This window comes from Bolinopsis microptera, chromosome 6 (assembly GCF_026151205.1).
Source record: "Bolinopsis microptera isolate Bmic1 chromosome 6, MBARI_Bmic_1.0, whole genome shotgun sequence".
In the NCBI taxonomy this organism is placed as follows: Eukaryota; Metazoa; Ctenophora; class Tentaculata; order Lobata; family Bolinopsidae; genus Bolinopsis; species Bolinopsis microptera.
This window is the reverse complement of record NC_087077.1, coordinates 11580503-11596822: the sequence shown is the minus strand read 5'-3', so window position 1 is coordinate 11596822 and position 16320 is coordinate 11580503. Positions and strand designations below refer to the sequence as shown.

The following is a 16320-nucleotide window of genomic DNA, read 5'->3' as shown; positions in this document are numbered from 1 at the left end:
CTCCACGTGGTGTGGCCTGGTTGGCACTAACGGGTGGTGTGCTCTCTTGTTGAGTACAAAGGTTGGGACTTGCCAACTCAAAGTTCCCATAGGAACCAGGAAGTCAACACTAACAGCTACCAAGCACCAGGAAATTTCTCTTTCAGATATCAGGTTACAAGATAGTACACACACAAACGACGATACGTTAGACACAGATACATAGTTCTAAGAGCTATTAAATCACCAGGAAATTCTCTTTCAGCTTTCAGGTCCCATCGAAGTCACCCACCACAGAGATAGGGATTCCAATACGCTCATCCTGACTACAAGGACACACTGATAATGAGTAGTCTTGGCACTTCTCCCTCCAGTAACCACTTTTCAGGTCTTTTCAGTTAAGACAGCTAATGCGTTAGGGCTGACACACGCTAGACACAGGCTCGTGATAAGACAGTGTTAGGGATGTCAACTCTGACTACGAGGACACACTGATAGTGAGAATTCCTGGCACTTCTTCCTCCAGTAACCACTTTTCAGGGGACCGGGTTAGCTTTGCCACACTCTTCATTGAAGTGTGACTGGACGCTCTACAATCATCTAGTAGCCAGCAGTGTTTGACTGACACCCCTACTGCAACTGGTTCTATTCAGTTCTACAGCGGAAGTTCTCAACACTCGAAAACAGTTCATCTCGGACATCCTGCAGAGATGCTTTTTCACAGCCTGCCCCATTACACGGGGAACCCTTAGATCTACAGTACCCTGGTGGAAAGCATAGCTCACTAAAGCATAGTGGACCTCTTTAGTTCTGAGACGCAAAGCTAACCGGACCAGGAATAAACATCAATGCAATGCTTAGGGGATGCAAATAGGACATACAACGTTTAACGATTTACTCTAATTTTTGATTCATTTTTTAGCTCGACGATACATGGTATCATTTCAGGACAGATATTCCTTCTTCAGGTTCATTGAGGAAATCGTACCCGCTATTTGCGTTATACAATGGCAAGTATCTGGACTAATGATAACTTAGGATCTCAGATTCCCAGGCTGCATTTAAAGCGCTTAACAGCACCAGTTTTAACTCCAGGTTCGTTTTGAACATCTCAGACCAACTCAACTCACTAGGTATTCTCATCGAGTAGAACTTCGTTCCAGGACATTAAGGAGTATACGGTAAAGAACTAGCGGACGAATTCGCAAGGGACGATCAATCCAACAACATCCCCATAGGACCTGAACCCTTCCTCCCAATTAGGCCACACTCAGTGACAAAGGAACATTCCACTTGAGATGTTCCTCCACAAATATAAATACAGGAACTAAAATTTTGTTGGAACTCACATCAGATGGCTTACATGGCCCTTTCAGGATAGGTCACAGCCCACTAGTTTATTTTCAGAACGTGGCAAACAACGTCAACTTCGAGACGCAAGATTGTGAACACTTTTCAGGAGAAGCAGAAACATCCCAGCACCTCCTCTGCAAGTGCATCCAGATCATGACGTTCAGAATGAGGATAATTGGTAAACTCTACCTTAAAAACAGTAAACTACAATCATATCTTCAAATTTGTGGAACAGTCGACAAGACTGGATAGGGAAAAACCCTTTTGGGTAACCTCCTAGGATTCTTCACTAGGAACTTTCGCTAAATCCCATACTAGGAACTCAACCTAGGCCCATCTCCGCATAGAGACATATCTCCCAGGCTTTGACCTTGCTCGGAAGTCCCTTGTCTGCCCGCAGAAGTACTACAACGGAAGTGGGTTTGCTCTGAGACAGGTAGTGACAGCTTCAAGACTCCAGGGGTCTGTTGCATTGATATTTATTATTTTATGATTTCGTATATACTTTGGGAGTCCTGGCGTGCAGCTAGCAGGAGTTGCATTCTGTGGGCACGGTGAGAAGGCCTCCATCTTTTAGTAAGAGGCCAGAAACCGTTGACCAGAACAGAGAGAGAGAGCCTACTGTCCACATCAGGGGCTAGTCCGTAAAAATCCAGTTGTATTGGATAACTTTTATGGGCAGCTAAGAGAGGCCAAGAATGTACCCTCTAATGTGGAGTTGCAATTTCTGGGTGACTTTAATTCAAAACTGGGTAAATTATCCCCTTCTGATATTGAACAGGGTTTTGGTAGATATATGGGGAAATACGGAATGTAGGGCCTGTCGTGATATCATGGATCGCTTAGGTTCCACCAGGATCTGGTAGTCCTCATAATTCTGCGGCCTCTATGTTTTGTCATCTCGCACAACTCTTTAAGAATCTTGTGGATTTGGCATGTGAAAATTTGCAGCCTTCCAGACATTGATTGGGTTAACGAGGTGTCGTACGTCACCTCAAGATCGGGTGACAGGGGGCTGACCAGGCCAGAACCCAATTGATTGGGTCTTAGGTCACGTGATTATGAGCCTGAGGTCACGTGACTATGACGTCACCAGACCTTCCTCTCCGTTTCCCGCTCATTGGACCAGGTGAGCTTGCATGCATGTGAATGTGGGTGTAAGTATAGCTGTACTGTAGTTTATACCTAATTAAACCCCTATAGAAACCGAAAATTTATTTTCTGGCAGAAAGCTAGAAATTTACCAAAATATCGTCATTGTTTTAAATTTATTTTTATGACCATTCCTGACCTAAAATCGCACGAGAAATCGATTAAACTTGGTTTCAGAACTCAACAATGCTTCCTTATGTCTTAAAATCCATGTTTCATCAATACAATCAACATCTCGATCATGTAGTTAAACTTATTACTTAACGGATTCAAGTATAGTTACGCGGTAGACAAACTAAAACAAAATTGTAGGTTTATAACCTACCAGGACCTGCGCCGAGTTAAACTCGTCGAAGGTAATATTTGGAACAAATATTTTACGAGTATCACCCGTTAAATAAACTTATATGTATAAAAACCTTGTGTTATGTGGCAGTTGTATTGCAATTTGTGCAATTTCAGTTGGGCAGCTTTTTTTAAGTGTCTGTTATTTCAATTTTCGTAATTAATCTGGAAGTATTATCGGCATCTTTTCACACATATATGACTACTAGCACATACACAGTGGCCAATAAGCTGTACACAGCAGGGTTTCAGCGTAATAATCGATCTTTTAGAATGTTCTAGTTTGAGTGTAGAATAGCCATTAGAGCTGAGTGTAAGATTAGGTAGGATTAGTGTATAGCTTTTGGATGGTTTTGCGGAGTAAGACACGCGTTAGTAGGGTGCATTAGTTAACAATATGTGGCCAATTGCAACAGCTTATTCTACTGATAGAATATATCGACCAATGGCAGCAGTTTTAAATTTTAATCAAGATTACGCTAAAAAAGGCTGCTAAATTACGCAAGAAATGCAAGCATTATTTTAATCGTTACATTTTCAATTCGTTACAATTTTCCATTCAAAAATGAAGTTTTCCTCCCTTATTGGAGAGCCACTTGAGTTACCTCAAACGATTCCTTCGACTAGGAGAGTGCTTCAATTATTACTTCTTAGAAGTGACCAGCAACCGAAGGTACAGATTAACAGAATTCTGACCTTGGTGGCTGAGGAACTTGTTCAATTTTATGCTGAATCGGAATTATTGATATCTCTTAACAGTAAAGCCAACATCTTCAAGTATGTAGTTTCAATTTCCCTTGTAAATATTGTCGCTGAATATATGATCAAGCTATTAGATATATTATTACTTGCAACTTTACACGTGAATTTTTATTCTTTTTGTTACAATTCGTTCGATATCCGTAGATTAAGACAGAAGTTGAGGGAGCGAGTGTGAGCATAGATGAGATGACAAAACATAGAGGCCGCAGAATTATGAGGACTACCAGATCCTGGTGGAACCTAAGCGATCCATGATATCACGACAGGCCCTATACGGAATGGGAGAAAGGAACGAAAATGGTTCTAGATTACTGGATTTTATCTCAGAAAATAATCTGTTTGCTGTGAACACTAGTTTTATACAACCTAGCAGACGTGTTACATCATTTACTGGTTGGCGGAAGGATTGGTCGGCTGGTCGGTACAGTAAGAAGACACTGCCTGTATACTCTCAAATAGATTACATACTATGCCGAAATAGATCTAAGTGTCTTTTGACTCAATCAAGAACTTATGCTGGTACTAAAACATTTTCAGATCATAGACTTGTCATTGCTCGCATCAATTTCAGCAACATTCATTTTTGTTTCAAACCTAAACAACGTCGTGTTCCTTCTTATAATATATCAGAACTTGTAAGCAACAAAGATATGCAACATAAATATCACTTGGCCCTTGAAGGCAAGTTCTCAAATTTTGTTACCAGCAACGATCCAAATGCCGACCTTCAAAATCTTATGTCTCATATTCGTGATGCTGCCAATGTTTCCATCGGCCCAAAACCTAAAGCTCGCTTGAAACATCACAGCAGTGATGACACTCTCAAAGAGCTTGTTGAAAAGCGTCACGATCTCCGACAGCTACTTAACAATAATCAATCTCTTGATCGATCTACATTGAGGTCATCCATCAACCACCTCACTAATAATATCCAGAAAAGATTAGTTGAAGTGAGGTCTGCTCAAGCTGATCAGACCTATAGTGATATTACTAACACAAACGATTTAAGGAAAATGTTTGAAGCAGTAAGACATCTTCAGAAAAGTAAACCACCTAATAACTCGATTGGTGTTCATGATGAAAATGGCTGTTTGATTGCATCTGACGACATGAAAGCTTCTGTTGTTAGAGACTATCTCGAAAAACAGCTGACTCGCAATGAGCAACCTCTCGAGCCTTTTGAGGGTCTACCACGTGCTCTCAATGTCCCTTTTACTGGAGTTGAAATACATGCAGCCACCTCTAGCTTGAAAAATGGGAGGGCTAATGGTCCCGATGGAATACCCAACGAGCTAATTAAGTTCTCTAATAGTACAGTCCATGAACATTATGCTGGAATCATAAACAGTTGTTTCAAGTCACATACTTTTCCCATTTCCATTGGAGAGGCTACTATAACACCCTTACAGAAGCCAAAAAAACCTATTGGTCCTCTGAAGAATTTACGTCCACTCACCTTGTCCAATGCAGCCAGATAAATTCTGTCTATGGCTACTCTTAAAAGGATAGAAGAAAAAGTGAACGCCTTCACTGGTCCATGGCAGTGTGCATATAAACGCGCTCGTTCTTGTGCTGATATTGTTTGGTGTCAGCGAGTTCTACTGTCAGTTGTCCAAAGGAAGAAATGGGAGTATCATCGCATGGGCATTGATATGTCTAGTGCGTTTGACACGATCAAACGCACTACGATTCTTGAACTCCTGAAACTGTGTGGCTGTACTGAGGATGAGCTGAGGATTGTCCGGTTGTTGTTGTCCAACACAAAGCTACGGGTGAAGGTAAATGGAGTTCTTTCAGCTGAGTTTTTAAGTCTCCTTGGAGCTTTCCAAGGTGACTGTCTATCCGGCTGTCTGTTCACCCTTGTCTTGGCTGGTGCTTTGAATGAACTTAGATGGACTATAACAATCAGTTTAGATAGGCCGATTCCCCCGATTACTATTGCTGGCCTTCCACTTGACACTGAATATGCTGATGATGTTGACTTCAATGATGAAGAGGAAGACAACTTGAGAGCTATTTTGCCCCAGGCAACAGCTATACTCGAGAAATGGAACCTCTTTGTCAATGAAGACAAAACGGACTTCACTCATGTTTATTTAGCTAGTACGGGTGAAGTCGACAGTGATGGAAAATTAGTGTCGGGGAATGAAGCATGGAGGAAAAGTATCACTCTAGGGTCCGTCTTGTGTAGCAAAGCTGATATTCAGCGTCGCATAAACCTGGGATATGCTGCTTTCAACAATTACAAGAAGGCCTGGAGTGATAAACTGCCCCTAAACAAACGTCTAATACTGTACAATGCTTTAGTCGTATCGGTTCTTATGTACAACTCATCCTGTTGGGCCGTCCCCAAAATATTCCTTGAAAAACTAGATGTTGTTCACCGCAGACATCTTCGCACTATTTTGAATATAAGGTACCCAGGAGTCATCTCCAACAAAAACTTGTATAAACGCTGCAATGCTGAACCATTGTCAGAAAAAGTGGCCCGTAGTCGGTGGAGAATGTTAGGACATGTTTTGCGGGGTCCTTTTGACGGACCAGCGTTTTCTTCCTCATTTTTGCCATCAATACACTGGACTTACCAGGGAGAAGAGGAAGACCCCAAAGCAATCTATTCTCGCTGATTGTGCATGATTTATGTAAAAGAAATATTTATTTGAATAATATCTTTGACCTGCATTATCTCCGTAATTTAGCTTATGACAAGAGATATTGGCGGGAATTGCAATGAAGTTTTTGATTTTTAGTTTTTATTTTAGGGAAAGATTAGACTTGGGCGTTGTTTTTAAAACTATCCCTTGTTTAGAACTTTGATTTAATATAACCAATATATACTAATAATCTCAATAGATGTGTGTGTGTGTGTGTCTGTCTAGTGTCTGTCTGTCTGTATAGTGCCCAAATAGTGCCGACAAAACTCTGACGAAGCCAAATGATTCAGGTTTTTCAAATCGGTCGGTGGTAAGTGGTTTAAAATTCGGTAAAAATTCCTCGACAGCTTTTTAAAATTCGTACAGTTCGGCACCTTTTAAAAGTTCGTACAGTGCGTACTGACCAACTATGTTTTAATTTAATATGCTACCAATGCAAGACATTAAGTATTAGACCGTTACCGGTTACTTACATAAGTGTTAAAAAACGTTTAGTAATCTTGTAAACTAACTGATGGTAGAGATGAGTGGTTTTTGGTAGCATTATCCATTCCTCCTGAAAATAAATGAATTGAAATATCGCCCGGCAAATTTCAGAATTTGGCCGCCAATTTTTTTAAAAGGCCTACCGTAACTCAAAATTCCGGGACCCCCTCAAAAGTTCGGTCACCGGTCTTAGTTTGTTGGTCAACTGCTATCTCGAAAACAAGTTTCACAAAAAAATCAGGGAGAACCCCCCCCCCCCCCCTTAATAGTAACATTGCAAAGGCTACCATGTCTCGTGTAACCCCAGGACTTGACACGTTCACAGGCTACCACGTCTCGTGTAACCCCAGGATTTAACACGCTCACAGGCTACCGTGTCTCGTGTAACCCTAGGACTCAAACACTTAACAGATTCTAACACACTCACAGGCTTCCACGTTTCGTGTACCCTAGCATTTGGTTTAGGATCGGACACTCAAAACAACAATAGAGGAGCGGTCTACACGCTCACAGGCTAACATGTCTCGTGTAACCCCAGGATTTGACACGCTCACAGGCTACCACGTCTCGTGTAACCCTAGGACTTTAACACGCTCACAGGCTTCCACGTCTCGTGTACCCTAGGATTTGGTTTTGGATTAGACACTCAAAACAACGATAAAGGAGCGGTCTACAGTGACGTTACAGGAACATTGCATACTCCTACAAGTTGCACGTAGCAGGCCATGACCGATCCCCTGGAAGTCCCGATCTCTCCGTCGTTAACCCGGCGGGGTTGCACCAGGGGCGGTGGTAACAGAACTTCAAGACTCTCGGAATCTGTTGTCGATATCTATGTTTAATATATTTATGGTATATAATTTGGGAGTCTCTCTCTCCAGCAGCAGGAGTTGGAGAATGGGGACGCGTTGTGAAAGCCACCGTAAAGAATAAAGAAAGGCTTACTGTCGACGCCGACCAATCAAAAGAAGAACATTGCAAAGGTTAATTACTTAAATTTGACGATCCCATTATAAGCTGGTCAACCTGTTGAGCTCAAATTAACAGTTCTGTTTCCGACTACCGCGAATGATATTAAGGGGAATGATAGAAATGTACTTTAACAATTTCGCAACAAGTGCACACTATATTATCTTATTTTGTGATTTGGTCGTAAAATGAGTGTCTGGACTTTATTTCGCAACAGCTGTTCCGCTTTCCCGAGAAAGCTACAATTGCTCGAGCAGACGTCAATGATAACCAAACACCTTGTAGTTAATTGATTTACAGGAAATCATTAAATTAATTTTACGGTCTCGGACTTTCTATGTGTTCCACGGAATGCATGATCAACAGTACAGACTATACAGTTGGTAACCAGCGGGACTGTTTCGCAAGAAATCTCAGACAAGCTGGTCGACACTGTACCGGCAATAAAATACTATTTCCGGGCAGTATTTTCTCGTTACAACTGGGGCAGTATTTTTAATTTTCGAATAATTCTATTTCAGGAATCAGGATCATTAAAATAACTTTCAATTTAATAAGCAGCTTACATTTTCAGTACTTGAATGCTTCAACTCTTTAATATTATTCGATCACACTCATGTGGTTGCAGTTGATTTGCTTAGAAATGTGCTAGAGTTGAATGTTCGCATGACAACTCCATATATTTATCAACAATTTTAGAGAATGAATAGTTCTAGAGTTGCATCTGATATGAACTTTCCCGATCCATGACTGATCAAAGTTTCGAAGGCACAAAAGAGTCTGGAGTCAAGGACAAGGGTTAGCGAACGCAGGCACGTAGCCAGGGGGGGGGGGCTAGGGGGGCGGCAGCCCCCCCCCCCCCCCCCCCCGGAAAAAATCGAACCCCAGAAAAAAGATAAGCCCCCTAGTCCCCATGGTCGCCTGGTAACTGGGCTGTGTTTATGACTGCAGTCAGTCAAAGATTTGAACTGTGGATTAGTAAATATATGTCATTAAATCCAAGCAAACATTCTAGAAGACTTCTATAATTATAGTCAATAGTGTCCCCTAGACCGTAGGAAATGTAAAAATCTTAAGACGATGAGGCCTGAGTAAGTCGTAAATTCTGATTGGAGAATGCAGATTGCTGTTGTGAAGTTACCAAATTTACGTGAGTACTTGATTCTTTTCAATCCCAGTTTAATGCTGTCCTACAAATATCTTTAATGCCGAATGTCGTCTAAAACACCCTGTTTCGCAAAAAATTTCCGGGGGGCTGCGCCCCCCTAGCCCCCGCCAAGGGGCTCCGCCCCTGGACCCCGCTGGGGGCTGCGCCCCCAGACCCCTGCCACAGCTTGCTCGCTTCGCTCGCTGCGCAGCTTGATTGGACGCGTCGGCTCGCTTCGCTCACTGACAGCCCCCCTCAAAGAAAAATCCTGGCTACGTCCCTGAGCGAACGAGGTTTTTTTTTTCGTATACGGTAGCCTGCGACCGTCGTGTCGCGTACGTGACTGCGTACGTGACCTCGCTCACAGTTATCGCCCACGTTCCAACCTGCGCAAAGTTATTTTGCGCAATAATCTGAATTAAACAATTGTTGGCGCGTGGCGCTGAACTGACCAAGTACATTGTTAATTTCACCATGTACGTATCCCACTAGGCACTATACAAACAACAAGATACAAGGGCAGGTCTCTCCCAAACGTTGGGATGGCCTGAGGTGCTTATCTCCTTTTCAGTAACCCTAAGCCACTCTGTGCCGAGGCACTATACTATAGCTGTAGGGGGGTTAGTCCTACGAGCCAGAGAGTGTGTATCACCAGCCGAAGCTGTACCAAATCACAGCTTGGTAACTGGCCGACTTGCATCCGACCGGATTTGAACCCGGGTCTTCTGCTTGGGAGGCGATCGTGTTACCACTACACCACCCGGTCGACAATATCGCCTGTCACTCCGCCATATCTGCATGCTTATAAACAGTAAAGACTGGGCTCCACAGGTTGTATGGAATATGATAAATACGCCATCACGGATCGGGAAATTGAGCGGCCATCCACAAAAGAAAAGCGGCCGCATTTTTTGTTTGGAGTCGACTCACTGAGAAGAAATGTTAGGAATAAATAAAGATGGAAGCTTTATAACCAGCACAGAAGGTTATATGGTTCTAGTTCTACTGCGATAGCATAACATCAACATATTTATTAACATTTTTTATTGATGGCACATAGCAGATTTAAAAACAAAATGTCCTGTAATATTTAAGGGATGTTTAAGGTTACTAGGGTCTTATAAGTACCTGTCAGATCACGGAGACTCCCCCGTAATATTAGTTATTACTGTAATTTCTTAGTATCAATGATGTTGATTGTTCATGTTAATATTTAAGTTGCCACGTCAACTGATTGAGTTGTAACCAGTGGCAACTGGGAGTGGAAGTTCCTAAATTCAAAGCAAGTGAAACACCAATTCAAAACATTAATATGTTGAGTTAATTTTTAGCTCACCTTCCAGTGTCATTCATGCTTGCTACAATTCGTGACGAACCAAATAGAATGGGGCAAGATACGTACTGTGTAACGTATTTGTGTTATTGGTGTCTCTTAATTGAAACGTATATATTTTCCCTCACAAATGTGACCGTTTTTAAAAATTTTGGATTATTTTATCCAAGTTTATTTTTTGGGTCAAGAAATGTCCCTGAAAACCATCGGAAACCGAAAGATGGCGAAATTGTGTCATAAATGTGACAAAAGTACAAAAAATCTCGAATTTTTGAGTGGTCTTTTGTCAGAAAATGGCAGTTTTAGCTAAATTCTCCCAATTTTCGGTGGCACATTACCTGGATTACCGCAATTTTTCTAAATTGTGCCTCTGATAAACAGAATGCACCAAGCAAAGAGTTGCTAAGTTTTTATAAACATGAGTAAAGTTGGTAAGTCATGGTAATTTAGTGTACTATACACTCTCGGTTTCAATGAATTTGCAATATCAGGATCTTTACACAGGAGTTTACAACTCTTGAATGAATTCCAAATGTCATTAAGATGTAACCATAGCAACAGTGTAATGGTATCCCCCAAACAATTGCTCAATGTACGTGTAATAACGAGATCACTTTAGTGACAACTGAGATATGAGACATTCTGTAATTTATAAGTTTGTAAGTATGTGAATATCAATAGAAAACCTTTTCCCAGAATCCAGATATGCCTACTACAGCCTACATAATATGCTGAAATATGCTGAAATATGGATTATGGAGGGAACCGAGAGAGGGTAATCACTAATCACACTGTATCTCGACATCCCTATATCGCCATTCTATTGGATTTTTGACCGGGGAAATCATGAAATAATAGCACAATATTGATACTATCTTGTGCAGCTAGATATGGTTTTTTGGCCTATTTTTGGACCGAAAATAGGGTTTTAACCGGGTAAACTTAGTCTAATCATCTCAGGACCACTTTTAATAACTTATACGGTAAAAAATACGGAGTATTTGGGGTCCCTAGCGTATCGAGCAGAAAATGCCCGTAAGGCATTCTACTAAATTGCGATATAACATGCGTGACGATGTACAGTGTATGTCGACATACAGTTTGCAAACCTTGAGGGAACTGAAAGAGGTATCTGCGACTTGCTAGTAAAAATGCAGCTTCTTTTAATTTGAACTACTGCGGCTTTGTACCGGCCTGATGACGTGATCTAAATTTAAATTGTAAATGACCAACATTTACTACAAATGTATAACTGAGGGGTCGGTTTATTAAAAAGTTGAACGATACGAGCTATTAGAGTTATTATTAGTTGTTTGCGTGCCGTGTCTTTATTTATTATTAGCGTTTAGCTAGTAGAATTGTTATTAAGTTACTAGCTGTTTGCGTCAAACTTCCATATAGTTAGCAGGTTAATATAAACACATTTATATTTGGAGGTTTTACTGTACGCTGAGATGGACTAACGGGACCAATGTTTTACAGGCCCCTTCCAGCCATTGCCACCTGCCACTTAATTTGGCAGGTTTTACATTAAGACTGATAATCAATTTGAAGTCTTAAAATGATTCCTGCAAAATTAACCGAAAACCTGCCTATTTATCGTATTCGTGCAGAGATTTATCTCACGTAATTATTTAATCGAGTTGTTGATTTATAGAAAAGCCTGCAAAATTAACACAAAACCTGCCTCACCTTTCACCTACTCTCGGCAGGTTTGCTCTATTTTGGCAGGTTTTCCGTTAAATATAAAGTCGAATGCTGCAGATTTAACGCAAATCCTGCGTAAGTTGAGATAATTTGAATCAACTTGTGGCGTGATTAAACCTATATTGGCAGGGGTTTTGGATAATTTGAGTGTACAATGTGGAATACTGTAATGATCGTATAACCTTATTACTAGGTAGGGTGTAGGACTGAGACTTGGTTTGTGCAAAGCTACAGAAGTACAGAATGCTACATGCCTACATGGCTCTATAGTTTATACTTTTATACATGCAGTCACTAGTCAGTGGCGAAACGACCGCCCGACACTCCGGCAACCCCTGCTATGCAGAAGGGGATGGGGAGGGGGGGTGCAGCTGCGGCCTCTTAGGTACGTTTCGCCACTGCATATTATCCACTGTTACCAACACGGGGTCTATGATAAGTTTGAGTATAAAAGTATGTATAAAAACCGATTATTGGAAAATAACTGTTTGCTTAACTTCAGTTCTTAGGTTGCCATTTTTAGATTAGATTGCTATGTTCTTAAGTAGTGAGGACAGCACTTTTTCAGTTGCAGTGCCTCTACCTGTTCATTGTTCACATTGTAAGATTTAGTGAATGAAGTGATTCATTACAATTAATATAATAGTTCTAAATATGCAGTTATTTTCAGATTATGAGATATTTGATCGGAAATTTGTCACACGTTAAAGTGACACTTAATAAGTTGGACCTTAATCGAAATTCGTATTCACGAATTGGAAATAGCTCGTACTATAATTTATAGGTTGACCTCCCACATATGCTCTAAGTGGGAGGTCAACCTATAACTCAAATTATTGCTATTTACCAATATTGATTGATCACTGATGTGGCACTTTCAGCGGAAAATTAGTAATAGAAAGCGGACAAACCAGTTTTGGTGAAGGATGTATATCTTATACTCTTATAGTAGTTGTACACTGTACAGCAATGCTAAGGTAATGAGGTAATGCTGTAATGGGACTACTGCGGACCCTCTACCGGCCAAACATATTATCTCATTATTGAAGGGTGTAGACTGTAATATAGATGTAAGAACTTGCTAAATTGGGAGGTGACTGTTTTAAAATGATCAGATGCTTGCTTACTAACTTATTTAGAATGAGAGGTGATAGTGATTTACTTTATCTTGACAGGACAGTTAAGTATTTAAGCTTAAGAAACCACGTGGAGCTAAACGGTGCAAGTGATATAATACTTGAAAATTGACCCCCCCCCCCCCCGGCAATTGACCAAACAAATATATTTATTATACTAACCCTAACAGTAACCCGATTGGGCGACATCTGTCCGACAGCGACATCTGTCCGACAGCCGAATTGGGGATTTCGGACAGATTTCGCTGTCGGACAGCTAGGAGTCGTTTTTGGCGACATCTGTCCGAATTTCGGATCATATTGTAATTTCGGTTCACATTCGTATTTCACAAACTCACGGGTAATTTCGTGACGTTGCTCCCATTGTTCGAATGCTGATTTGATCCATTGAGATCTGATCCATCGATACGTGATTGACTATTTAAGGACAGGATTGTGCTAGCCGTACACTAACAAGCTGTCGATCACATCACAGGACACAGCCTACATGAGTACATATAGGATAGCAGCCGTATGGAGATCAGTTATCGCAATCCACAATGGCAACCAATCTTCAGTAAACAGACCCAGATCTGCAGCAAACAGACCCGAGAGATCTGGAAACGCTATCCATTCCTGCAAACTAAATCCTCTCTACCGACAACAGTCCAATGATGCTCTGGGACTCTGGATGGGACGAACAGACTCGTCGATCATTCCTTTGGGGGACTCCTAAGAACGCAGATCATATGGTGGACGCGGAGCATTGCGTAGTCAACGCCCAACGGTACCTTCAAATCCGCACCTAATCTCTTCCATCAGCTCTTCACAGTCCACGGACTCTTCCCTGACGGCTGGCACCTCCCCCTCTTCTAAGGACTCATTCCTGGAAAATCGACGACCCTCTACCGCAACATGTTCGAGGAGATAGACACCTGGGCTTCTGAGGCCTTGGGGCTACCAACCACAATACATTCTCATGGACTACGAGCTCGCCATTCACAACGCAGTTGCTTCATGCCTGCCTGCCTAGGTCGAAAATAAACTAGTAGTACACTATGGCTCAGATCATATCTCAAATTGGCAATGTTACGTATTCAAATTAACAGTTCAGATCACGTCTCTAATTGGAAATGTGTTGTATTGAAATCAGATCACAATTTCGGACAAATGTCGTTTTTTCTGGTACCCTGAGTCGGACAGATGTCGCTGTCGGACAGATGTCGCTGACAGGAGTCGTGTTACCCAGTAACCCTAACCCTGACCCTAACCCTGACCCTGACCCTGACCCTAACCCTAACCCTAACCCTAACCCTAACCCTGACCCTGACCCTGACCCTAACCCTAACCCTGACCCTAACCCTGACCCTAACCCTGACCCTAACCCTAACCCTAACCCTAACCCTAACCCTAACCCTAACCCTAACCCTGACCCTGACCCTAACCCTAACCCTGACCCTAACCCTAACCCTGACCCTAACCCTGACCCTAACCCTAACCCTAACCCTAACCCTAACCCTAACCCTGACCCTAACCCTGACCCTAACCCTGACCCTAACCCTTACCCTAACCCTGAATTGACCCCCAGTGTAATTACATGGGGGGTCAATTGTCGGGGGTAGATTGCATCAGGGGGTCATTTGTCGGAGGGGGGGGGGGGGGGGGGAGGGGGTCAATTGTTGCGGTACGTACCGTACTATATAAGTATATAGCGTACTATACCTCTCATTTGGAGATTCAGTGCCATGGTTGTCAGCTTTTTATCAACTCCGGCCAATTTCTTGACTGCGCTAATCAACTCGGTTTTATTGACTTTTAGTTTTGGTGCCAAATAAGCAAAATTCCAAATAACTTAAGAATTTAAAAGAAAGATAAAAGAAACCTGCCAATTTATAAATTTAACGCTGCCATAATAAGATTATAGCATTATAATCTATTTGGCATGGATTGATAATTTTATAACAAATCCTGCAAAGTTAATGGAAAACCTGCCGATTTAACTTTATCACTGCCGTAATCTATCCGGCAAGGATTGATAATTTTATAAAAAATCCTGCCAAGTTAATGGAAAACCTGCCGATTTAACTTTATCACTGCCGTAATCCATCCGGAAAGGATTGATAATTTTATAGCAAATCCTGCCAAGTTAGTAGAAAACCTGCCAAATTACAAATACCTGCGCTGTTGATGCAGGATCACTAGTTAATTAGGCAGGTTTTGACATAAAAAATTAAGAGAAAACCTGCCGATTTAGTGTAATATACTGCTGATCTGGACAGGGTAAATTAGATTACTAGGCAGGAGTGGTAATTTCGCAGTCTTCGCTATTAACTGGGCAGGTTTTAGGTTAAATTCGCAGTGGCAATGGCTGGAAGGGGCCTTTTTACAGATACTATATTTAAACATCCAGTCTGTTCAAAAATAATATGTTGATATAAATATACTTTTATAAATATTTATTATTAGATTTATTAACATTTATCATCAGATATACTAAAATTAAGAGTATATATTCGGTGTACTCACAGGGGAGTAGAATGTGGTACAACCTTGATATTCAGGATTATCAGTGTAGTGGGTGTACAAGATTTCCGAGGGAAGTGGCAGCCAATAGAAATCATTGAACCTGAAATATAATTAGATAGAAAAGTAGGCAACGTTTTGAGGGAAGGTGTTGGCAGTTTTGAGGGAAGATGAGGAAATAGTGTTGTAAACATATTATCAAACATAATGAGGAGATAAATGAGCTGAGGAACAGACTGTTGGACACTCTGGACATTATTTTTCAAGTTTCAACTGATTTATTAAATTTGTGTATATGATTAGTCTAGACCCCACCTAACTCAGTAACACTAGTACACAGGGCAAAAAACCTTGTTTTATCGAGGAAACTTCATTGACAACAATCCTTGAACAACATTTCGTGATTTGTTTTGTTGTTCATATATACAGGTAGGTATGTATAGGTAGGTAGGGTGCTGCTAACTATTTCACAATTTACATGAGAAGGTGCGTGAGTGACGTGTCACGTGACACCTTCATCTGTCAAATATTATGCGTACTGTAACCAGTAGACCATCAAACAGCTTAGATCAATTTCCTGGTGCAAAGATATGATTAAACTCTCTAAATTCACAACTGGATTCTAACGAAACTGTTCACAATATCGAAGCTGTTTGAAGGTGAATCCCTTTACCGAGCAAGATGCGTTCCGTAGAATATTTGATATTTCGAATAACTTCGTTGGTATTCTGCGCCGTAAAGTTTATCGTTATTAAACACGTTAAACTTTAAAGTTTAAACTGTACAGTTCTCTAA

The 16320-nt window shown here is 41.2% G+C and overlaps 1 protein-coding gene across 1 annotated transcript in view; it reads right to left on the bottom strand.

Annotated features, from left to right (window-relative positions):
- Window positions 1-16320, bottom strand: part of LOC134817057 (uncharacterized) — a 46176-nt gene that overhangs the window by 8098 nt on the left and 21758 nt on the right. The window contains exons 7-8 of the mRNA XM_063826146.1: window positions 15529-15628; window positions 6758-6801 (exon numbers count right to left, since the gene is read on the bottom strand). Coding sequence (XP_063682216.1) covers window positions 6758-6801; window positions 15529-15628 — 144 coding nt within the window. The remainder of the gene's footprint in view (window positions 1-6757; window positions 6802-15528; window positions 15629-16320) is intronic.